General features: G+C 52.6%; 10 protein-coding genes across 10 annotated transcripts; 5 read left to right on the top strand and 5 right to left on the bottom strand.

The window, feature by feature from the left end:
* Positions 1 to 25: 25 nt before the first annotated feature.
* Positions 26 to 1,201, bottom strand: BO87DRAFT_399159 (uncharacterized protein; the record flags this gene model as incomplete). The annotated part of the gene is made up of 2 exons (XM_025625416.1): positions 26 to 1,040; positions 1,116 to 1,201. The coding sequence occupies 2 exons, from the start codon at positions 1,199 to 1,201 to the stop codon at positions 26 to 28; spliced, it is 1,101 nt and encodes a 366-aa protein (XP_025477168.1).
* A 217-nt stretch (positions 1,202 to 1,418) lies between these two features.
* BO87DRAFT_378716 (putative integral membrane protein (Ptm1)) lies at positions 1,419 to 3,939 on the top strand. Its single transcript, XM_025623860.1, has 7 exons — positions 1,419 to 1,713; positions 1,775 to 1,972; positions 2,037 to 2,362; positions 2,418 to 2,458; positions 2,509 to 2,583; positions 2,634 to 3,244; positions 3,302 to 3,939. Exons 1-7 carry the CDS (start codon positions 1,639 to 1,641, stop codon positions 3,584 to 3,586), a joined length of 1,611 nt encoding a protein of 536 aa, XP_025477167.1. The 5' UTR covers positions 1,419 to 1,638; the 3' UTR covers positions 3,587 to 3,939.
* A 468-nt stretch (positions 3,940 to 4,407) lies between these two features.
* On the top strand, positions 4,408 to 6,947 carry BO87DRAFT_378715 (uncharacterized protein). The gene has a single exon (XM_025623859.1). The coding sequence runs from the start codon at positions 4,889 to 4,891 to the stop codon at positions 6,512 to 6,514; it is 1,626 nt and encodes a 541-aa protein (XP_025477166.1). The 5' UTR covers positions 4,408 to 4,888; the 3' UTR covers positions 6,515 to 6,947.
* BO87DRAFT_428332 (WD-repeat containing protein SWD2) lies at positions 6,693 to 7,920 on the bottom strand (the record flags this gene model as incomplete). Its single annotated transcript, XM_025627448.1, has 3 exons — positions 6,693 to 7,474; positions 7,528 to 7,753; positions 7,816 to 7,920. The coding sequence occupies 3 exons, from the start codon at positions 7,918 to 7,920 to the stop codon at positions 6,693 to 6,695; spliced, it is 1,113 nt and encodes a 370-aa protein (XP_025477165.1).
* A 691-nt stretch (positions 7,921 to 8,611) lies between these two features.
* Positions 8,612 to 9,856, top strand: BO87DRAFT_399155 (putative mitochondrial oxaloacetate transporter (Oac); the record flags this gene model as incomplete). The annotated part of the gene is made up of 6 exons (XM_025625415.1): positions 8,612 to 8,628; positions 8,699 to 8,773; positions 8,859 to 8,988; positions 9,043 to 9,514; positions 9,565 to 9,710; positions 9,764 to 9,856. The coding sequence occupies 6 exons, from the start codon at positions 8,612 to 8,614 to the stop codon at positions 9,854 to 9,856; spliced, it is 933 nt and encodes a 310-aa protein (XP_025477164.1).
* Positions 9,857 to 11,565: 1,709 nt separating this feature from the next.
* BO87DRAFT_378712 (ribonucleotide-diphosphate reductase subunit RNR2) lies at positions 11,566 to 13,318 on the top strand. Its single transcript, XM_025623858.1, has 4 exons — positions 11,566 to 11,725; positions 11,806 to 12,036; positions 12,140 to 12,473; positions 12,527 to 13,318. Exons 1-4 carry the CDS (start codon positions 11,696 to 11,698, stop codon positions 13,120 to 13,122), a joined length of 1,191 nt encoding a protein of 396 aa, XP_025477163.1. The 5' UTR covers positions 11,566 to 11,695; the 3' UTR covers positions 13,123 to 13,318.
* A 12-nt stretch (positions 13,319 to 13,330) lies between these two features.
* BO87DRAFT_441697 (WD40 repeat-like protein) lies at positions 13,331 to 17,824 on the bottom strand (the record flags this gene model as incomplete). The annotated part of the gene is made up of 8 exons (XM_025628016.1): positions 13,331 to 13,929; positions 14,182 to 14,274; positions 14,459 to 14,492; positions 14,570 to 16,248; positions 16,309 to 16,849; positions 17,015 to 17,178; positions 17,253 to 17,419; positions 17,611 to 17,824. 8 exons carry the CDS (start codon positions 17,822 to 17,824, stop codon positions 13,528 to 13,530), a joined length of 3,294 nt encoding a protein of 1,097 aa, XP_025477162.1. The 3' UTR covers positions 13,331 to 13,527.
* Positions 17,825 to 18,985: 1,161 nt separating this feature from the next.
* On the bottom strand, positions 18,986 to 20,305 carry BO87DRAFT_378707 (uncharacterized protein). Its single transcript, XM_025623857.1, has one exon. It carries the CDS (start codon positions 20,219 to 20,221, stop codon positions 19,106 to 19,108), a length of 1,116 nt encoding a protein of 371 aa, XP_025477161.1. The 5' UTR covers positions 20,222 to 20,305; the 3' UTR covers positions 18,986 to 19,105.
* Positions 20,306 to 21,809: 1,504 nt separating this feature from the next.
* BO87DRAFT_364070 (gamma-glutamylcyclotransferase family protein) lies at positions 21,810 to 22,458 on the top strand (the record flags this gene model as incomplete). The annotated part of the gene is made up of 1 exon (XM_025621725.1): positions 21,810 to 22,458. The coding sequence occupies exon 1, from the start codon at positions 21,865 to 21,867 to the stop codon at positions 22,456 to 22,458; it is 594 nt and encodes a 197-aa protein (XP_025477160.1). The 5' UTR covers positions 21,810 to 21,864.
* Positions 22,459 to 22,617: 159 nt separating this feature from the next.
* On the bottom strand, positions 22,618 to 23,508 carry BO87DRAFT_118553 (glutathione S-transferase family protein). Its single transcript, XM_025617930.1, has one exon. The coding sequence runs from the start codon at positions 23,377 to 23,379 to the stop codon at positions 22,702 to 22,704; it is 678 nt and encodes a 225-aa protein (XP_025477159.1). The 5' UTR covers positions 23,380 to 23,508; the 3' UTR covers positions 22,618 to 22,701.
* Positions 23,509 to 23,725: the final 217 nt, after the last annotated feature.

Genomic DNA, 23,725 nt, shown 5'->3' with positions numbered 1-23,725 from the left:
GATGAATATGTGATTGAACCTTGATTTAACAGGTCAATTCGGGCTGGGACCGAGCACAGGCGTAGCAAAATTGAAGCTGTTCGTTGCCTTGTTCGCCCGTAATGTTTTCGTTCGTAGTCATGAAGGCCCCGCAGAAGTCGCACTGCAGCCCGCCTATAGATGTACCAGACGACTGGAGCTTACTGGCAGTCCTGGTCACGTTCAACATGACGCCGGGGTATTTCGCACCCTGAGTGCTGACATAACGGATCATCAGCTCATCGATCGACAAGTTCTTCGTGAGCATATTCTCCGAGGGAGGCTCATCTTGAACGATGATGCCAGCAAGCTCGGGAAAGAGGGTGGCATAGGTGCGTATCTCTGCCGTGAACACGTCCCGAAGCGGGAAGTTGAATTCTAGACCGAACGGCGACATTCCATCGCACACCTGCCACGTCACTGCAGAGCCGCGTCCCTTCGCAACGTTGGCGAGCGTCTTGGCGGCAAGCTTGCTGTCCGAGTCACCCCATACTATGCCACGGCATTCCATTTTCTTTGCGAAAGCAACGACGAGTTTGTTCAACAAGATTTGGTCGACATCGGACTTGGAAGTGGCTGATGAGATCGACCTGCGGAAGCGGGTTAAACGCTCCTCATCGGATAGAGAAGTGTCATCTGTGAAGTTCTCCCCAGCATACTGCGACATGATCTGATGGACATCCGGGTCAAGCTCGAAGATACTGTGGAAGGGGAGCCGGGTGAAGGAACAGAGTGGGAAGGTTTGCTGCGCAAGTGCAAAGCCTTCTTCGTGCGGAGGAACAGGGGAGATCGTCGAAGGCTCAACGACGAGGACGAGGATTTCAAAGCCCGCGGGGCCGTGTTTCTTTGAGCGTAGTACCTCCAGCTGCTGGTGCAGCATGTGCAAAAGCACGGTGGAGGAGACGCCGTACGAAAGGGGGAGCAGCAATTTGCAGGGACCGGTCTGTGGCATATTCCTCCGGAGACGATAACGTTCCATGCGCCTGAAGGGCTTGAAGTTCAAGAATCGAATATAACATTCTCTGAATGGAGGGGTAACTGAGATCAGTATGGACTAGAAGCGGCGACAGGTATACTATAGGGGAGACGAGACGTACTGGCACACGAAACGCTCGCGCAATGTAAAGGCCGGCTCGGCCTCATGGCAGTTCATGCAGCGATCAGGCAGCTCTTTTCCGGGCATTTTGGTGACTGTCAGGGGCGGAGTGCAAGACTGGGTTCATACAATAAAATTGTAGATAGTAATTAGTTTTCACGCGGGATGCCGGGTGGGGAGCGATTTTCGCCAGGCAGAATTTCTCGGCGGCGGGCAGAGCCACTGGCAGCACGGGCTTAGATAATACCCATGGGCGGGACCCCCGTCAACAACACGCGGCTTCCCCGGTTTCAGCAGTTCAAGCCACGCTTCGTGAGATCGTCGCAAACATCATTCGGTCACCCAACGCATCCGAGTCTTGCCGACTTCCCCTGAGAAGGCCACTCCCTCCGTTGAATTTGCCCTCAAATTGTACCTGGAGCTTCTTATGATCCAGGGCTGCAACTAAACCCTGCTCTCGGCGACTCCGGAGCTCCGTCCTACTGCCAGGCACCCTACCGCATAGCTCCTTTTTCATTGTCACAATGAGAGGCTGGCTTCGGACCCTTGGCTTAACTGCCTTACTGGCAGGAAGCGTGCTGGCAAATGAAGTTGAACTAGTGCGCATTGTCTTTCACCGTAATCTGTGATTTGATGCTGACATCTGTTTTTTCCGCGCAGACACAAGATGAAGCCCATCGACAGCGTTGTTCGGGAATGTATAGTCGCAAAGCTTGGGGTGGAAGTGTCGATCCCTTCATCTTGACCAAATTCGTCCAAGAACCCCAGTCTGGTGATAGCGATCCTCTCGTCAGTCTCGTCATATTCGAATGGTCCGATGAGAATCTCATCGGCCGGCCTGTTCCGGGTGACTCTGGGGTACCACCACCCTTCCCTGACCATGCTTATATTTGGATAGTCCAACTCACATATGCGGCTTTAGGAAAGGGAAACGATCTGTGACGAGGCTAGTGTGCAGGCGAACCTCTGTTCGGAAGACCAAGTCGGCTCTTTCATTCTTGCTTCGAATGTCACCGAGGCCTCCAAGTTTCCCGTCGTTACCAAAGCAGTTCACCTGAATGATCCCGCGGCCATCAATTATCCTATCAAAAAGACTGGATTTTATTGTGTCAGCACATACGGATACTCCGGCGTGGACTACAAGGCCGTGATTGAGTTCAGAAACTCATACGGTGAACTTCCAGCTGCGCAGATCGCAAAGCTCCCGTTCTATGGTGGCTTGACTATCGTCTACGCAGTTGTCGGTCTGTAAGTATTTTCTAATGTCGCTGAGTTCAGTCAGGGTGGGGCTTATACTCAATAGGTTCTGGGCATTCCTTTACGTGCAAAACCGTCACGATATCTGTAAGTACAGGCTTGTGGGTGTCCAGTGACTATCCGCTAATCGTCTATAGTGCCCGTTCAAAATTACATCACCGCGATCCTTGTTTTCCTCATTGTCGAGCAGTTGATGACTTGGGGCTTCTACGGTATGTCTAACGCTTTATACCACCAATGACCTCTGCTAACGCCCATTCAGACTATCAAAACCGCAACGGCTTAAACACCGGCGCAAAGGCATTGATGGTTATAGTTGCTGTGCTAAATGCGGGACGTAACGCTTTCTCGTTCTTCCTCCTGCTGATAGTGTGCATGGGCTATGGCGTTGTCAAGCCCTCGCTCGGTCGGACGATGATCTACGTTCGTATCCTTGCCATCACCCACTTCATCTTCGCTGTGATATATGCTGTCGCCAGTCTATCGATTACCCCGGACAGCGCCGGCCCGCTCGTCTTGCTCATCGTACTTCCTCTTGCTGGTACACTCACGGCATTCTACGTGTGGACGTTGAACTCCCTGAATGCGACAATGAAGGACCTTATCGACAGAAAGCAGAAGACGAAAGCCATGATGTACAAGAAGCTTTGGTGGTGCATTCTTGGTAGTATCGTCGTCATCTTCGGTTTCTTCTTTATCAACTCTATCGCCTTTGCAGGACGTAGCGAGGCCAGCTTCGTCCCCGAGCACTGGAAGTCCAGATGGTTTGTGCTGGATGGCTGGCTGAACCTGGTGTACTTCTTCGATATCGGATTCGTCGCCTATCTGTGGCGTCCTACTGCTAACAACAGACGGTTCGCTATGAGTGACGAGGTAAGCCTTGTTTGGAGCAAGTGTGCGAGAATGGAAGATAAGCTAACAACATGCTAGATTGCGCAAGACGACGACGGGTTCGAGATTCGTTCCTTCGGTAGTGCATTGGATGAAGAGGACGCTTTTGGTGGACCCGAAGAACCTTCCGGTTCGGAGCATCGTCGTGACCTGTCACCTGTGCCTCCCAAGCCTGTGCCTGCAGCCCCGCGTCAACGGGAGTCCCTGGACGGTGAGACTATCTTCGCTGTCGGCGAGGACGGGGACAAATGGTCTGACGACGAAGATGAATCGCCGCGCAACTCCGGGGAACGAGAGCGGCTTACTGGCAAGCACAAGGACTAAATGCGGCTTCCGAAGCCACACGTGCCCCGTCGTGGGCATTGACATCCTAAAATTGCAGGGCCAAAAAGTCATTCTCGCAATTGCTATTTGTCTACTGTCTTGACTGTCTTGACTGTCGGAGACATGCGGCTACGTTGCCATATTTCGGGGAAAATTGGAAGTGTTGGTATTCTTCATGTGTTAGTTGGCTTTGCAGGCATATGATGGCGTTCGGCCTATGGTGTATTCCCCGTTGTTCAGTGTTTCGTGTGTTTTCTGCTTCGAATGTAATGGAGGAGCGATATCTTTTCCTTTATTTTGTATAGATTCTCTACCATATGTAACTCCAGTTATGAAGCAATGTTTTCATTTCACTGATCATTATGCATGACGTCAGTAACTCTATCTCAGCATTCACACAAGCCTTAGTATCCCATGCCTATCCATTATCACTTGCACTGATCCTACAGTGAAGAACAACTTCCAGCTACGTTGGATCCCTCTAGATCATACGCTCATTTCATTTCAATCCTATTCATAATCTTATGACTGATCGAGCCCACTATAGAAACAGCTAGCTATGCCGGTGCTTCACCGTTTGAAGCAATTAAAATGGCCCTGAACGCCTCAAAATCCCTCAACCCTCAGTAACTACATGGAGTCATAAACAACGCGTACTACGATGTCGGTAGGTCGTCGCCATAGCTAAGTACAATTAACAAACCAAGAGAGCCCAGCAAAGCAAAACACAGCGAAGCCATGCAACAAAGTGAAAGTGTAAACGAGTGGTGCAGCCGCCTGCGAGTCATCATTGGCTCAAGTCCATTCTTCGGCCATGTTCTTGCTTCCAACATGTGCATCCCTCCCCAAGTGTCCCAGTCCCGGGCGTGTGTGGACCCAACTACTCAGCGTCTTCAGCGTCTATTCCCATGGCCCGGACGCCTACATGTTCCTGGTTCGGGCCGGGTAATCACTCAGGGTCCAGTTCGACCTGGCTGAGCTTAAGTCATACTACTGTTAACGTTAACTAGTGGTGACTTCCCGCACAAGCCCCATAGGGACAACTTCTCCATCCGCACGCGAGGGCCACCATGACGACCAGCCCGGCGCCGAGCATCGTCTCCAACAAGGCCTGCTTACCCAGTGCAGTGCCATGACTCACGAAAAATATCCGTCGGTTTCTATGATTCCATCTCTCCTAACACGACAATAACAACAACACTACCCCCACCATTCTTTTTTCCGCCCTTAACGAACGCAACCCACCCGCAATTCAACCCCGCCAGCTAGCTCAAGCAAAGACAACGTGAGCGACCACCCACCATGGCGCACCCCGAAAACCAAGTCGACGACGACGTCGCCTCTACTAGCGAGATCGAGATCTCCCCCTTCCGAGTCAGTCGAGAGCTCTCGGCTTCCCTCCTCGCGCGATGTCGATCCCTCCTCGCCGAGATTAGCTCGTTCCAGTCCCTTTTGGTGGAAACACAACGTAACCCCCAGATTGTGGAGGTGCGGTCGCTGAAGTCGAATGTGCTTTCGGAGTTGCGCACGTTGGAAAAATTAGGCGCGCAAGTGCAGAAATTGCCTGAGCCGACGAAGGGCGATGGCGATGGGGAGGATAATAATAATGATACCGATGCTAAAGCGACTGATGGTGATGACTCGGCGGCGAGAAGACTGGTTCATACGTTGAAGTCTTCGAATTTGCCGTTTTATGAGGCTGTTTGGGCCATTGCGAAGAATACGTGTCGCGGGTTGGTTGCTTTTGGGAAGAGGTTTTATTGGGGGGATGATACTGGTGATAATGGGGTTTTAGAGAAAAAGTCCGGGAGGGATAAGAAGAAGAGTGTGTTTGTGGATATTATTGCTGATGATGGGGAGGAGTGGGTGAAGGTGTCTACGGTTGCGGAGTCGAGGTTGTTGTTTGAGATGGCGGAGAAGGGGTGGGAGGCTGATTCTGAGAGTGAGGATGGGGAGGCTCGGACGGTTCTACGGAATCATGATGGGGATAATGGTCATGTGGAGGATGATGAGGATGAGGATGAGATTGAGCTGGTGAAGCTGGCTAAAGATTTGAGGACCGCGGCCAATGCTACGAGAGTCAGGTATAGACACCCTCGGCTGCGGTTTGTGGCGCCGAGGATTCGCGAGGGAAGCTGTGCGGAGATTGATGATCTTTTGAAGATTATTAGAGGCTATGGGATTAAAGTTGATTGTGGTGACAAGGCATATGCTGTGACTGGCACACAGGAGGGCTTGTCCCACCTCCTTCCGAAGCCGTTCAAACACTTCACTTCCACTGTTAATGTGGACTGTACATTGATGCTTGCCGCGGTCTCGGATCTCTCGCATTACAAACACATCACCCAGTCTCCGCAGCATCATAAAGCTATCAACCGACAGATCGCCGTTGAGCATGAGCGACCTCTGTTGCCCACGGAGCTGTGGCCGGCGATGGATGCTTATGAATTAGTATGTGTTGAGGAGGCTGCAACACGGATGAAAGAAATCGTCAATATCATCGGTACCGACACTGAAAGGTCGCGCATGGAGATTCTGCTCGGCGAGCCCCCTTACGATACATATAGCCGAGATGATCTCATCAAGAAATATCAGGAGCTGTCCGATTATGAGATACCGGCACACTGGAAGATTCCTGTCAAGACGGTCGAAGCGAAGTCGGTGATTGCATCTGCGAGAGATACTGCAAAATTGCCGCCCGTCTATCAGAAGGTGGCAGAGAACCTCTCCGATATCAACTATAGCGTGTTTCTGTACGGATGGGCAGCGGGACTGGCGACGATCTCCAGCAATCGGACCGTGGTCAAGGAGATTGAGTCCATTATCGAGAAGCACAGGGATGGAGATGACAGCTTGGAGGGACCTCTTATCTGGGTGTGTGATACTGCCAGGAGCTTGATAGGCAAAGAAAAGAATCGAAAGAACTAGACCAACTAGTTCGAAGACTAACGATAGATCGGACGACGACTAGAATGATCGAGCATTCAGAGTCGTCTACATCAGACAGCATTTCTTTCCAATTCTTGCAATTAGTGGTGTTTAGACCAGCAGAGCTCATAGCTGTTGTCGGGGTCGTCTCAGCAGCTGATGGGGACATGGTGGCTCGCTACTTTTCAGAAGATCTGGAAGGGTCCTCTGGAAGCCAGAAAACAGTCTCTTTGTCGGCAGACGCAATCATGTTGTACCTCGGATTGTATTCAACGATGGCAGTCCGTCCGCGATGTGATAGTCTAGTCATTGGCTGCAATAGACCGTTTGGCTCTGGAGGAGATTGTTGTAGATCCCACACTAGCATATCGGAATGATCTCCCGAACCACCAACCACGTATCGCCCGTCGGGTGAGAAGCACGCATCTCCCTGACCGAGAGGCTTCCCGGTTGTCGATACCGGTGCAGCTCTCCCGGGTGATCCGGCTTTGCCCACCAAGAAGGCCTTAACCGTGCCCTCGAAAGCATCGAGAATGAAATGTCCATGGTAGTCGGTTCCGACCAGCAAGTGCTTGCCATCATTGGAAAATTCCAGGCGAGTCCACCCTCTGCCTCGGGTAGAAGGCGTATAGCGTTCTTCGTACGGCGCAAGATCGAAACTGGAAAATGGAGCTTTGTCGTAGTTGCGGAGGTCGTAGAGAAGGACTGACGCGGTTGATTGGGAGGCAATGGCGATGACAGAGGCGGAGGGGTCGAAGGCCACAAGGTATGGAGTTGCGAGTTTCAGCTTTCCTTGCGCATTGCGAGAGCCGAGATCCCAGAGGGCAACTGTGTCGTCCTTAGAGCATGAGATGAAGGAGTCGCTGCCCGGAGACAGAGCCAAGCAGGTGACTTTGTCGGTGTGGCCCTGGAAGTAGCGAATGTAGCCTTCATTGTGAAGGTCTAACAAGCGCAAGGAATCTAGGTCGGTCAGAATAGGGGACAAGGATGGAGGTGCGTGGCAGCAGACATACCATCAACCTTGGTGCTCGCATGAAGGACCTGACGACTGTGGTGGGTGAACCTGGCTAGATGGGCGCCGTACTTTTTGCTGGGGACCGACTTTGTAGATTTGCCCTCCTTGATGTCGAAGACCTGGATAGTTTCATCATCGCCGGATGCCACCAAGTAATCACCCTGGTCATCAAAGTCTAGCGACGTCACATAATTGGAAGTATCCTGCTTGGGGCCTCGGAATGCCTATGATGGAAGAAACCGATAATTAGATGAGCGTCCCAGTCCACATGAGCCATTGGACTAACCTTGGTAGGACGGAAGCTACGAATGATATCCGAGACCTTCTGGCATTGCAGGATTGGCTGCTGAGGCTGTGGTTGCGCCGTCGGCTGTGCTTGACCTTCCGCCATAATTCTTTGACTTGACTAGATAGATAATGATAAAGTGCGATTGCGGGGAACAGGATGCAAGTTGTCAGGATGTCCACGATCTTTAAGCTAGCTTACAATCCAGACAGATCCTTTTGCTTCTACCCGGCTATTTCTCCGAGATTCCTCGACCTGCAAGGATTCCACCCAAACTGACCCGAGTAGAGAAGTAGTCAAGGTCGTCACTTGGGTGAAGCAGACGCGCCTGACGATGGATTTTGACGCGTTTGACCGACTTCCGCGGGATAATGTTGTTCCAGTCCGACGCTTACCATCGGCAGTGGAGATACCGATTGGCCGAGGTCGGAGGCTCTGGACTGCAAAGTGCGGATCTCGTGGCCAATGACTAACCAATTATCGGCTGCGGAAACCAATCCGAGCGGCGTTGGAACTGTCGGAGGGAGGCTTGAATGGCGGAGGGAATCTCACGGCATGAACACCTCAGCTCTGACACCGTTTTGACTTTCTGACAAGTCCTTCGCTCGCCCTACTCTTCCACTGCACCGTCACTGAGTCTGTCATCTTCCCCTCCTGGGGCATTCAGCATCGCTTCACGCAACAGCCAGGTCGTCTCTCGATTCTACCGGCGCCCTTGTCGGCCTCGCTTTTGCCCTTCCGCGCGCAGACTCGGTCCACTTCCCTCCGTTAGCGGAGACGAATCTGAATAGATACAATGTCCACAACAACAGGGTACGTGGTCGTGGTGCCTCCAAAACCATCAGATTACGGTCGCGTTAACGCATTCTATCGTTCTTCACAGAGCATTCATCGCTGGAGGTGTTGCAGCATGCGGAGCAGTGACGGTCACTCATAGCTTTGAGACGGTGAAGATTCGGTATAGTCTTCCTCCCCTATTTGGAGCGTCGCAGATTACTCCTCGCCAGCTGTGTCGCCGGATGCTAATTGGTATACTACGAAAGTCTGCAACTGCAGGGTGAACTGCAGGCCAAGCAGGACGCTGCCAAGAAATACCGGGGTGTCTTGCACGGTGTGAAGGTTATTCTACAAAACGAGGGTCCCCGCGGTCTTTTCCGGGGAATAGGATCGGCTGTACGTTCAAATCTCAGTGTCTGACGGTACTCGTATAGCTAACAGCCGCTGCAGTATATCTACCAAGTCCTGCTCAACGGTTGCCGTCTGGGTTTCTACGAACCGCTGCGCAAGGGTCTGGCAACCACGATATACCAGGATGCTCAAGTTCAGTCTCTGGGTGTTAATGTCGTCGCCGGTGCTGCGTCTGGTATCATCGGAGCTGCTGCGGGTTCGCCCTTTTTCCTGGTCAAGACTCGCCTGCAGTCGTTTTCCCCGTTCCTTCCCGTCGGCACCCAGCACAACTATAAGAACTCGTTTGATGGACTGCGGAAGATCCACTCGACGGAGGGAGTTTCTGGCTTATACCGTGGAGTTGGCGCGGCGATGGTACGGACTGGCTTTGGTAGTTCCGTTCAGCTGCCTACCTATTTCTTCGCCAAGCGCCGCCTGATGAAGCACCTGGGCATGGAAGATGGTCCAGGTCTGCACCTGGCCAGTAGCACGGCATCTGGCTTTGTCGTCTGCTGTGTTATGCACCCGCCTGGTATGTTCTACGCTTACGACACGACTGCACTCAGCTAACTTGTTGTTCAGACACCATTATGTCCAGAATGTACAACCAAACGGGCAACCTCTACAAGGGCGTGTTCGATTGCTTGTTCAAGACCATAAAAACGGAGGGTGTGTTGGCGATTTACAAGGGGTACTTTGCCCATCTTGCGCGTATTCTGCCTCACACGGTATGTGATGTTTGACACCCAGTCCCTTGGGCGATGCACTAACCTGGCTGTAGATCTTGACCCTCAGCTTGGCTGAGCAGACCAACAAAGTCATGCGCAGACTGGAGGATCGGTTCCTGTCTGACTCGTTGAAGGAGAACTTGTAGTCACCGTAGTATAATAGCGACATTGGCATACCCCCCTGATACTTTGCGACACATATAGAGACGTTTCGGGACATGGTTTTGGTTTTGCATTGTTGAGCAGCAGCAGCAGCAGCAGCATGGCTAGCATCGCGTGATGTGTATGTACATAGGGCGTTCTGTCTTGGGTCGTCATGCTGTGCTCTTAGATTTGGAGATACATTTGGATAAAAAGCTTGAATAGATTTGGAATTGGCCATGCGCAGTACTTGCCTGGTATCGGAGTACTATATGTGGTGCAATTTTCAAGAAGCTTTAGGAAAGTCCTGTCGCATGATGAAGAAAAATGCGGACGCGCGAGAACCTCACCGGACACAATATGGGGAAATGAACAGTTAATGAGGGTCGAACTAGACGAGCCGCGCAAGACAGGAAGTGGATACAATGGAGCTTTATAAAAGGAATTGGGGCAAGCAACTACGCGCACTAGTCAGTGGTTCCATGTTGAATCAAGCTAAGAATGATGATGATTGCATTGCTTTCTTCCGTCGGATGCATGAGCTCGGGATCAGACGCCTCGTGTTTGGTGCCGATGGAACTGTCCATACACGATCCAAAGCCGGGAATGTAAACAACAAAAGAGTTCGTCAACGATGTCAAAGAAGACCCTTGCGACGATGTCACTCTTTTATTGGGCATTCAAAGAAAATGGAAACTTTGTCTATGATCAATGTTGCAGCACGCTTCCGACGCGTCGCAGCTGTAACGTCATCACCGACAGCAAAGACAGGCTGAAAGCCCCCCACTGGGGCCCAGCTGAAGCCAGCTGAATCTAGAATCAAAGCGGGAAAGAGAAGCAAGGATCCTTCTTCTTATTAGGGTCAAAACATCCGTAAATCCGTGGGTGGGTGCAGGCAGCTGCCCAATGTGGATGGGGGGAAGCAAGACGCGACGCGTTCAGCACAGACGCTGTTGCTTCTTGACCGTCGGAGTAACCCAACTCGGGGGTCGGCGATCCAAAATTTCTGTTCAGCTCGGATTAAACCGAGTGGAGATGGCGGATGAGCTCGGCTTATTGATGATGTCGTAAAGAGTACCTAAGCAGCTGCAGGGACTGGTAAGACTGTAAGGTACGGTATACTATAGGTGGGTTGGGAGATGGAGACATGAGACAAGTATCATTTATCCAATGATTGGTGTAAATGTATAATGAGAGATGTGAAATCTTATATGATAACTACGTATTACTGAAAAGGGATAGAGGGAGAGATAGTTGAATGGATTGACAGAATCGATCGAGGGGCTCTAAGATGGGGAGTTCAATCTGATAAGATAGCAGCTGGTTACGAGACGCGACTACTTTTTCACACTAGAGCCTCTAGGTAATCATAGGCATCGACGTGCTCCGGACTTGTCTCCAGGCATCCGCCTCTTCAGGAATGTGGAGAGAGGACAATTTAGGAAACTTGCTGCAGGTCTTGCAGCTAATGATACAGGAATAATGGATCAGTGGAGATCGAAACACCGGATGAGAATCCAGCCGGTGGTGTGAGGATGGAGTCTGACAAGAGTTCCGACGTGATGGACGCGCCGAACATCAACAACCCGCCCGGATCAATAGTTGTTCCCGCCAGCCACCGGGTCCAAAGTCGCGCCAAGTCACGTGCGACGTGACTCGCCCGTCGCGCTAAGGATCACGTCTCTCGTCTGCCGGCGAGTATTTCTTGTCGCCTCGCCCTCCCTCGCTGCAGCTCTTTTTCTTCACATCCCACCACCAGCTCAGTTTATTGGAGTGTTTTTCTGTGTCTGTGTGATCAATTCCTCTTTCACTTTTATCTCCTTCATCTACACACAATCAACACCATGTCTGTACAACTCACTCCCTCCAAGCAGGTATGTGATGTCACGTCTCTCGCCTCCCACCGTCGACGCGTAATTACAGGCAGATAAGCTAACACGCGTTGCTTTCATAGGCTGCTTCATCCCTCGAGAACCTCAAGATGAGCGATTCGCCTGTTAAGAAGCTCAACTTCGGTGGCAAGGAGAACGCGCCTGCTGCCGTTGACGTGACCGCCGACAAGCCCATCGAGAAGCCCGTCGAAGCCCCCAAGGTCGCGCCCAGCATCAAGGAGATGGAGGCCAACGAGCCTCTGCTCCAAGAGAACCCTCACCGTTTCGTCCTTTTCCCCATCAAGTACCACGAGGTGAGTGACACACGCGTTACGCGTTACGCGTAAAGTGGAATTTTTCGCTTCCCGCCCGCGACAATTGGCATGTGCGCTAACGCCGCATTCTCGCACCCGACAGATCTGGCAGATGTACAAGAAGGCCGAGGCCTCTTTCTGGACCGCCGAGGAAATTGATCTTTCCAAGGATTTGCACGACTGGCACAACCGCCTGAACGACGACGAGCGCTACTTCATCTCCCACGTTCTCGCGTTCTTCGCTGCCTCTGATGGCATTGTCAACGAGAACCTCGTCGAGCGCTTCAGCGGCGAGGTCCAGGTTCCCGAGGCTCGTTGCTTCTACGGTTTCCAGATCATGATGGAGAACATCCACTCCGAGACCTACTCTCTCCTCATCGACACCTACATCAAGGAGCCCAAGCAGCGCACCTACCTCTTCGACGCTATTGATACCAGTATGTACCCCAAACTGGGATTGTGATTGGTCAATGGATGCTAACCCCTGCAGTCCCCTGCATTGCCAAGAAGGCCGATTGGGCCATCAAGTGGATCCAGGACAGGGAATCTACCTTCGCCCAGCGTCTCGTTGCTTTCGCTGCCGTGGAGGGTATCTTCTTCTCCGGTTCTTTCGCTTCCATCTTCTGGCTCAAGAAGCGTGGTCTCATGCCTGGTCTGACCTTCTCCAACGAGCTCATCTCTCGTGATGAGGGTCTGCACACCGACTTCGCCTGCCTGTTGTTCTCCCACCTGAACAACCGCCCCAGTAAGCAGGTTGTTGAGGACATCATCGTCGAGGCTGTCGGCATTGAGCAGGAGTTCCTGACTGACGCTCTGCCCTGTGCTCTGCTGGGCATGAACTCCAAGCTGATGTGCCAGTACATCGAGTTCGTCGCGGACCGCCTGCTGGTGGCCCTCGGCAACAAGAAGTATTACAACGCCACCAACCCCTTCGACTTCATGGAGTCGATCTCGCTGGCGGGTAAGACCAACTTCTTCGAGAAGCGGGTGGGTGACTACCAGAAGGCTGGTGTCATGGCCAGCACGAAGAAGGAAGAGGAGCCCAAGACCAACGGTAACGGTCTCAGCTTCGATGAGGACTTCTAAACATCGCAACAAAATGATGCCACTATACCCGGTTGTTGGCACCAGCCACGATATGTTTGATTCTGGGTGTTTACGAGGATATTTGACTATACGCATGGGATTGGCGTTGATTGGATGGGAATTGATTCCTTTTTCTTATAATTGTTAATGTTTGACTCTTGTATTTAGAGAAATGTACATTGGATATTACTTTACGGTTTAAATATGCATGTAGCATGTCTATAGCGTAATGTCCCAACCATAAGTGCAGTTACCGAATGCACCGACCAGATAAAGACGGTTGGCTACTATCTCGCAGCTGCATGATCAACCATGTAACCTCACAATGCTAAAGCCTTATATGAATATGCACATTTTTTAAGAAACAAGATATCATCGACAGAAAGAAAGAGACAAATAAATATATCACCTCTTCCCCTTCCCCCCCCTCTTCTTCCCTTTCCCTCCCTTCCCAGCTGCACCAGCATTACCCCCCTCCCCAGCTACCGTCTGTCCCTCAGCAGCAACAGCAGGAGCATCCCCCATCTCCACATCCCCAGCACCACCAGCAGGAGCAGGATTACTCAACCCCAACCCCTCAACATCAGCCCCCGCCGCCAACTTCCCCAACGAGGTAATCAACCGTCCCACCTCAGCGCCCTTGTTCGTACGGTATTTCAAACAGATGCCGGATCCCGGGTGATAGGTCTTGAGTTCGAGGACGGCGATGCGGGGTTTGGGGTCGGTTTCTTCTGTAGATGTGGGTTGTGTTGTCGAGGGTTTTGTGGATGTGGATGTGCGGGGGAAGGTGTATTTTGTTGTGATTCTCTATACAGGGGGGTCTTTTGTTAGTTATTGTTTAGGTGATAGGTAGTAGGGGTGGGGGGAGAGGGAGGGTGTACCGTGTCTGGGTAGGCTTGGAGGAGGAGAGAGGATTGTTCGAGGTAGGATTGTGACGTTGGGAGGTAGGGCATTTTGGTGGTGGAGGTCCCTCTGGTCGAGGAGGTATGGATATGAGATGTTTGGTGTGAGGTTTAGAATTTGGGAATGGGAGAGGGGATTGGTGGTGTAGAGGTGAACTGGGTTGGTGATGTGAAGCTGGATTATTTCTGGTGTTTTGCGGGCGCCGCTCGGAGGTGGGAAGTTGAAGTTGGTGGTTAGGTGGTGCTTGAGCTAGCGGGCGGTGTGTGGTGCCGCAGTCGATTGACAGCTCGAACTCCCATACTATGCTACAGCTCGGCAAACTACTCTAATATCTACAACTCTAATAACTGATTCTGGTCAATTCATCGTTATTCATCAATCGTCCCTCGTATAGATGCCTACTGTTATCCTGTAGGCTATTGTACATACATACACAGCTAATTACATGCTCATATACATCAATCATCCTATGTCCAAGCTCTCGTCCTTAGCCAACATCATATACACTGTGCATCAGCTAATAGGTCGTGCGCATCGCACACACACTAGTCGCTGCTTCCCATTTCTTGCTTTGGTCGCTCGGAAATTCGTTCCCCGGCAATTATCGCACTTCAACACTTCGCCGTCGTCCCCGTCCCCGTTCGACGATGCATAGTCGCTGCTCAGCGCGCTGCCCAGGCTCATTTGGCGCTCCCCCGGCACCGACAGTCGATGCGGAGTGAGGAGTCCGTTACCCTCAGTTCGTTTGCGATTCTGCACCGTCATTGCATCATGCGCAATTTTATTGTAGAATGCGTAGCTCTGCTCCCCTTGCAACCAGAGCGGGTTATCTTTGTCACCGCCCTTGGGGAACCAGGTGGTCCCGGCGACGGGCTGCCTGCTGTCCACTGCAGCACCGTTGTGCCCATTCCGGGTGGTGTCTGCGCTGGATCGTCGGCTGTCCATGGAATTTTTATAAGCGGAGGGCGGAGGGGAAGTGGTATAGATAGAGCGTGAATCGGGTCGTGCTCCTGTCGAGACTCGTCCCGGGCTGGCGTAGCCCGGCAGAGTGTCGCGCACTGGCTTGTGGGGAGACGGGCTGCGGGTGCGCGGCGTGCGCATGCCGGAGCGGTTGCCATGTCGGATAACAGAGTTGCGCCACGAAATGATGCGCTCCGACGGCGTCGTCTTCATTGAATCCTTGCCGATGGAGGAGGCAATGCTGTGGCGCGCCGAATTGGTGCGTCGTAGGATGCGTCGTGATATCGTGGAATGCGTGTCCCAGCTGTCGTAGCGCCGTTTCAGGTAGGCACAGTCTTGTCGCAAGACTTTAATCTTCCCGGCATAGTCTGCCACGATGAGGATGTTCCCGTCCGGGTGCGTGGACCGCGACATGAACGTCGGAGACTCTTGCGCCAGCTTACTAGCCGCCGACATGCGGTTTGCTCGTCCATTCTCCTTGTCCGCCTGACTGACGAGCGTCACAGGAGGCGGATTGCAGATATCATAAATGGGATCCTCGGAAAATCCCAAGACCTGTTTGGCGCGGGTGGGCGCCATGATGGCGGCCGTCACCAGGGCGGATTGCGTGTCAAAGATCTCCACGGCCCGTTTGTCGGCGTCTTTCTCCACGGGCCCCACCGGCCAGACATAGGTGCGGCGATCCTCACTGCCGCAGATGATGTGTTTGCCGTCATTGCTGAAGGAGGCGCGGATCTGGCTGCACGTGTTCTCGTTGCCTCGGTATTTGGCCTCCAGCGTCCGGTCGCGAAAGTTGTAGAGTCGAATGCGGGAGTCGTTGCTGGTGATCAGCAGTTTGACCTCGCCGTGCGGGTCGCCATGCGGCAACGACATGGTGTCGATTCCGGTGATTTTGCTGCCCTTGGCGTTGCGACCGCGAGCAGAGCGCACGTGAATCTGTCCAACCGCCTTGAGGCCGTCGGTCTCGTAGATATTGCACAGTCCGTTCAGACTGCCCGAGATCGAATGTCGTCCGTCCGGTGTAAATGCCACCGCGGTTATCATGTCGGGGACCGTGGCCACGAAAGCCACGCTCTTGTCGGGAATACTCCACAGTCGCAGTTTCGTATCCAGCGATCCCGCTAGGAAGAACCGGTCATCGCGTGGGTGGAATTGGATGGAGGTGACGAAATCGCTGTGTTGGAAGCAGCAGAGACACTCGGGTCGGCTAACATGCCACAGCCGGACGGTCTTGTCCATGGAGGAGGAAAGCAGGAAATTGTTCTGTCGCCCGCATTAGTGGATGCTACGCATTGCACCGCCTATAGTCAGTTTTCATGGTACCTTGCTCCAGCTGAGGTCCAGGATACTGCCGGTATGGCCCTCGTACACCTGGACCGGTTGCATTTTGAACACTTGCGCGTTGAGTCGTGGCGCATCGTCGTCACTGCCCGGCTCACTGGAGGTCCGATCCTCTGGCGACGCCACGACTTGCCAGACGCGCACCTTGCGGTCCTGCCCGGCGGCAGCCATGTATTTGCCATCATTGGAGAACACCAGCGCCCAGATCGCCTTGCCCGTATACTTTTCGTTCTGCGGGCCTGCCGTGGAGATGGCGTCATGGTCCGAGACGCTGGCCGAGTCGTCAGCGCCGTCCAGCTCCTGAGCCAGAAACACCCGGTTAAACGTCTTCTCCTTCTTGTAGTGTGCGCGCACGCGGATGTACTTTGGCGGGGGAGGAAATCGTGGTACGAAGCCTATGGGCTGAGCGGCAGCGTCGGGATCCATGCGGCTAGTTTCGGGCTCGGAGACATCGTCCTCGTCGTCCGGGAACTCGGTCTTCTTCTTGCCGGGGATGATTCGACTCAGGAAGGATACCCCTTTCCTATGAGGGAAGCCCACCGAATTAGCTGTAGGTTCCTGGGCAGGAACTGCATGGGATAAGAAGCAACGGAGCGACGGGTGACACAGTGCGGGGTCACGCCGTCAGCCGGGGCTGAGAGGGAAACATTGGCTGACTCGGCACCGGGCGAGGCCAACTGGCACTTACTTCTTCTCCCTCGGAGCCTTCGTATACATCACGGTCTCTCCGCGGGCAGAGCCATGGTCCAACGAGGCGCGTGGATCGCTTCCACCCAGCTCCGCCTCGGTGGAGGCTCTCCCTAACAGCTTCAAAGGAATGGTTTTTTGGGTGTTGGTTCGTTTGATGATATGCTATCGCGACGCACAGAGTCAATCAACCGCTGAGGCGAATTCCAGAGGCACAAAAGACACAGTATGAGCCTTACTTGAGATAGGGGATCGATGGCGCTGGAGTCGGCGCTGGACTGGACAAAGGTAGGGGAGGAGGCGAGATTCTTGACGGAGCCGTTGCTGGCGGCCGGAAGGGTGCGGGAATCCTTTCTGGCATGCTGTTGGTATCCGTTCGACGCAGCGGTCACATCGGAGGCGGAGCCTGCACAGGATAATCCCCCGGGCGGAGGAAGAGTAAGCCAACGATGCTCACAATTGTGGATTGATGGATTGGGTCCGGTCGGAGGGTATGGAAAGAAGATGACTGGCCAGCGCGACCGGGGCGAGCCTTGCGGGAGGTAGGGGAAGGAAGTTCAAGTAGCAGCAGTAGTTATGGTTGTAATTGGGACGTACCGATCGGAAAACTTTGCGAGGAGCGGAGGAGACTGGGATTGGGAGAACTGGGACTGTGATCGCCGCGATTGAAGATGGTAGGACTATTGGAGGCGGAGGTGGACAGATCGTGGTGAATGATGCTGGACGACGAGGCGTTGGTGGTGATGATGGCAGGCACGGTCGAGGCCCGCGATGGCCCTTCTTGTTGCTCGTCGCGCATTCCCTCCGCCATGGCTCGGGTGTCGCCGGGAATGGCGCATGGGAAGTGAGTTGGTTGGAAGTCAGACTGAGGGAGGACAAAGAAGGTGGGTGTGTGGTTGTCGAAGTAACAAGGTATCTCTCGAGATAAGGATACGAGAGAGAGAAGTACAAGAGAGAAAGATGAGGGAGAGGGAAGAAAGAGCCAGATTGCGGCGGAGGACGCGGAGGAGATGGAATGGGGATGGGATGGGATTAAGGATGGAGATGGAGAATACTAGTAATTCAGATGGAGACACACTAACTCGGACACCGGTTATTAATATCCGAGAATATCCACTTAGGAAAGATGACATCAAGCAGGGTCTGGAAGTTGGTTCCATTCCCACTCCCACTTGGTATTCACTCCTACTAATTGTTTCAGGTGACGGAGAGCAAAATGACGGAAACCCTGGGTCGGATGGGAGGGCCGGTCTGTGGTTCTTGTCGAAGGTCTGTGCGAGTTTGTTTTGTTGGAAAAGGAAAAGAGAAAAAAAAAGCCCGTTGGATGCATGCATCATCTTCAAAGCTTGACTTTTTATCCAATCTGCATTCTGGTGGATAGAGTCAGTGATACAGTGGTTATTATATGATAGGTCTTGTCGCTGTATACTAACTTGGGGATAAAACCCATCATGGATGAATCCCTTCCTCCTGCCCACATGGCTGACACATGGCTGGCAGTGATGTAACCAACCACTCTATTCTTATCAAGCCTGCGTATGTACTTATGGGTATAAATAGTAGTTACTAGATACTAGTTAACTAGTGACTAAGTAGTAGTCAAATACGAACTCAGTCCAACTGAGTCAGAGGTGTTTGTTCTTCCCCCCCATCCAGCCAAGCTTAATCCACAACTGGCCAATGAAGGCAAAGCCGTTGGTCGCACTGCTCGGCTGGCCTTCCTGGACTGAGTCGTTGGGGGTTAAAATCAGAAAGTATCTCGGATTCCTCCACCAATCGCTACTTTTTTCTTTCTGCTTCTTTCTCCCATCTCAGGGTCTGGTCTTAAACTTTCTCGGGGTTGCAGTCGCATCGCATGCGTCCTTCTACTACTACTCCTTCCTGAAGTTTAATATTATCATTATCACACCCGACTATAACACCCGAGTGGCTATGAGTTTTTCCCATGATTCGTTTTGCTCCATCGTCTATCTACTAATCAGAGCTTACACAATCAAACCCCCACGTGCTTCATGATACATGGAAAGAATAAGATCGGAATCAGTTGCACCAACAATCCCCACCATCAATCAGATGGTGGCCCACTTGCGCTTTATGCTTCCTCCACCATCGCCAACTCCGACTTTCCCCGTTCTTGTATCGCTTGCACTTCGATTTCCTCGTCCTCCTTCTTTGCATACGCTACCTGATAAACCGTGTACCACGGCCTTCGGAACAGTCCATCCAGTGCCTCGAGCGATCGGCCCGTCGTGTCCTGTGTGCTGTCAGTTTCCCCCGTCGTTTGTCTCTCACTACCCTCCACCGTCACCCAAGGAGTTAATTCACTTACCGGCATCGCAAAAAACACATACACCAGCGAGACAAGGCAGATGCCCGCAAAGAATGCAAAGGCTCCCCATTCCTCCATTACGTCCAGTAAGTCAGGCGTCGCCCGCGTGCACCCAAACGCGAACAGCCAGTGCCCCGCCATCCCCATCGACAAGGCCAGCGATCGGATTCGGATGGGAAAGATTTCCGATCCGATCAGAAAGGGCATCGAGAACCATCCGATCACCCACCCAACCCCGTGCACAAAGATGGCTGCAATCGCTGCTCTCGAGGCATGTGTCGCGCTGGCCGCGTGGAGGATGGTCGTCGTCGACATCTGTCGCGAAATTCCCAGGTAACAAGCAAGATATGCCAGCGTCACGATCTGAAGGGTGATTCCCGCCATAAGAGACCGTCGTCGGCCTACAAAGTCCACCACTACGAGTGAGAAGATCAGCAAGGCGGTAAACTTGACCACGGCATAGAGGGCCGTGGTCAGGGACAAGGCATCCCCGGTCGTCCCCAGATAGCCTAAGATCGTGGGCAAGTACTGCGTGATGGCGTTGCCTCCGGACCATTGCGAAAACAGATGTGCCAGCATCACTAGACAGAACCGACGCCGGTTCTCCACCGGGACTACCGTCTCCTTGATTAGGTGCCATTGTGATGTGCCCGAGGCCGCTTCTCGCTCCTGCAGGATCTGAAATTCCATGACAGCAATCTCTGCGACTACAGTTGGGTGACTCGAGGGCAAATGACGCAGCTTAGCCAGTACCGATACGGCCTGGGTTCGCCTACCCACGTACAGCAGCCACCGGGGAGATTCTTCACAGACCAAGAGTCCCAGGCCCCAGACTGCGGCAGGGACCAGTTGGATCAAGGTTGGGAACATCCACTGCATATCTGTTCCATCGTAGTTCTTGGTAATACCATAGTTGATGAAGAATCCAAAAACAACCCCCAGTTGCTGACATGCGGCAAATTGGACTGCGAGCAGCCCGCGGATGGTCTTAGGGGCAACCTGCAATACAGTCAGTCTGTCCCAGTCCCCTTTCAAGTATCATTTGCGTACCTCGGAGATATACATCGGAGGGGTCACAGTCAAGCCGCCCACCCCAAGACCCGCGATCAGTCTCGATGCGTATAGTCCGGACAGGTTCCCATTACAGAGACCCTGTCCCAACACTCCAGAGATATATACTAGGGTCGACAGTCGCATCGTCCACCGCCGCCCAATTCGATCATTGAAGGGTAAACACTACAGTAGCTGTCAGCCCGACATATATTCATTTCCTGAGTAGATAGCTTACTAGCAGACAGCCCAGAGTCATTCCAGCCGTGAAAATGGACACAATCCAACCTTTGGTATTGGCATATTCGTCAGGGGATTGCTGGCCGAGCCCGAATTTGATCCGAAACCGAGATTGCACGACCAGCGATGCGATGTTCGCTGCGAAGATCAGCACCCTGCATGACATATGATCTTCACTCTCTACCTTCATCGAACCCCCTACTGATTCCAGACAGTGCGAAAATGGCAATGTTCATCAACAAGTACCAGTTAAAGACCCCCCGGGGGGAATCCCGGATGGCCTGTCGGGTTTCCGCAACGAGCCACATGGTTGAATTCAATTCAATTCATCCCGTGAGGGGCCCCATTAGAGAGCTTATATACCCAACCGGAGCCACTCAGTATGGCCGTCTCTGCGGCAAAATCGCGCAGGGCCGTGGTGTGGCGGAAAATATCTCATGACCCCTCCAGCAACGATTCGAAGTAAGGAGCACTCCCTCACGGAGGCCATCGTGCGTTTGGTATGTGCTATAGCCGAGTTTACCAAGGTCTAGACGGCACTGGGCTGGTTTGACAGGTTCTTATCGGCGAACAAGATCGGGCCTCCGCATTCCATGGGTGCCTTGTGCGACCTGGAAATGCACCATAGGGGATATAATAGTTGATACAGCATGGTGTTACATCGCAAGTTCGAGTCTGAGTTGCATCCTGAGCCAGTCCAACTGGAAATAACGGTCTCTTACAGGCTTCTGCCAGTGCTGTTGTTGCGTTATATGCTGGAAAACCCTGTCCTCCCTGCCGCGGACGCAAGGGTCAGAAGTGCTTGGTGTAGAAGTGGAGTGCCAACCGGGTTTTTTAAGATCACAAATCCGGCTACCACTAGCTATCGGCCGGTAACAGCCGATAACAGCCTCCATGACTGAGATGTTTGAAGCTTGATTTCTCGTCTACGGTAACGGATGTGTTGCATGAACATCCCCTGCCCACCTGATACCTCGGCTAGAAGAGGACATCTAACACAGACATTCCTGGTAGATTCGAAATTCAATAGCGTCACGACCGTCTCTGTTGATGTAATTAACCTGCAGTTGCATATCACTTAGCATCTGGCACGTTGAAATTCCGTGATCGACCGGTAGTCTATTCTTAGCCGTCGGCGCTTACCCACGCTTCCCCGGTTGTCGATCCATCGTCAATCCCTCAACCCTCTTCTACCTCTGTCTACACACCCATTAGTCTACAATCTCACCACCATGTCCCCTCCAATCACCAAAACTGCTCCTCCACCTCCACCTCCACCCCCATCAGACCCCCGCACGAAAGTATCCCCAGTCATACGAAATCTCCGAACCGTCCCGCCCCGCTCCCTCGCCGTCCGCCAACCACCTCCCCCACCCACAACAACAGCCCCAACAGGTCCATACTTCCTCTACGGCACGTTGATGGACCCTTCCATGCTACAAGACATCCTATCCCTGGACCCAGACCAGAAGATAGATCTACGACCTGCATATGTATCAGGCTACGCCTGTAAACTGTGGGGACAGTACCCGGCTCTAATATCGGATGATAATTCTTCCTCGGTAGTCGAGGGGGTCGTGTATCGTGTGGAGTCTGTGGAGGACGGTGTGAAGCTAGCGAATTATGAGACGGGATGGTATCGCGCTGAGGCTTGTGAGGTTGTGTATACGGATGGAAAAGAGCCTGGGAGGGAGAACGGACATGTGTTTGTGTTTGTTGGGGATGAAGGGGAGTTGAGTGATGGGGTGTTTGATCTTAGGGTCTGGTTGGGGAGGATGGGGAGGAGGGGGGCGTTGGAGAGGTTGGGTAAACTGGATAGGGAGTGAGTCCGTTGTCTATACCTGATATCAGTATCTGAAGCAGTGTCGATCGTAGTATCTTATTGCGACTAGTCGATAGTACACTCGTACACCTCGTCCTCATGGTACGAAGATGTTTGAGCTAGACTTTATAGAGGATTTGGGCCCTTTCATGAATGTAGGTACCTTACATATTCCTGATAGCGTATCTCGACATTCGAAATCAAATTCTAGTTTACACTTCAGTTATATACATTAGTCAATTGCACATCACAGCAGCGACTTAGCAGGCGCAGCTGCCGCCAACAAAGGCACCAGATCAGGATCACCCTTCTCCATAGCCCTCTTGTACGCCGGACGCTGTCCGATACGCTCTAAGTAGCGCACAATATGAGGATACTCCTCAAGGCTGTAGGGAACGAACAGCCGCAGCGTCGTCAAGTGGAAGACAGACACGCAGTCTGCCGCGGTGAACTCCTCTCCAGCCAAGTATGCGTTCTTGGCTAGTTGCTGCTCCATCGCCTCACAGGTGGCTTTCACCCGTGATTCGGACATCTTGTAGACAAAGTCCTCTTCGGATGGGGTACCGCGGATCCGACTGAACAGCATCCCCATGAAGGATGGCATTGTCGATCCCTGTGCCCGGTGCAGCCAGAAGACGTAGTCTGCGTACTTGGGGTGGTCTGGGGATAGAACTAGACGGCCCTTGCCGTATTTGGTCAGGATGTATTCGATGATGGCCATGGTTTCGCCTAAGGCGACGCCGTTGTCTTCAATGATGGGGGCAGTGCCGGACCAGTGGAGCTTGCGGTACTCATCGGGGGCTTGGAGAGTGGGCGGTTGGCGGTTGTAGCATTTCAGAGTGTAGGGAATCTCGAGCTCCTCGCAGAGCCAGGTGATTCTCTCGGATTGCGAGAGACGAAGATGATGGATTGTGAGACCGGACATGGTTGGAATGGTGGTGTTTATGCGCTAGAGTTTGGATAGACAAAGGCCGGGATACCGAAGGCTGGGGATCCGAGAATGGGTTCCATTCGTATTTATCTACAACATGGGGACCCTCGTTGATCGGAGGCCGGATGTTCTTGATTAGTGTTAAGCTCCGGTCGGATTGCCTGTTGCCGAATATCAGGCCAGAAACATGGGACAAAAGTGGATCCAACTGAATGATTGAGGATTTATGCATAAAGCAAGTTCCACATCTTTATGCCGTCTCTTTATCACCGGGATAGTAATCCCGGATCATCATTGATCAATGTAGCTTGCTTAATAGATGATTGTATCTGCCCATTAT

This window comes from Aspergillus neoniger, assembly GCF_003184625.1.
Source record: "Aspergillus neoniger CBS 115656 unplaced genomic scaffold BO87scaffold_27, whole genome shotgun sequence".
Taxonomy (NCBI): Eukaryota; Fungi; Ascomycota; class Eurotiomycetes; order Eurotiales; family Aspergillaceae; genus Aspergillus; species Aspergillus neoniger.
This window is presented reverse-complemented; position numbering and strand designations above follow the sequence as displayed.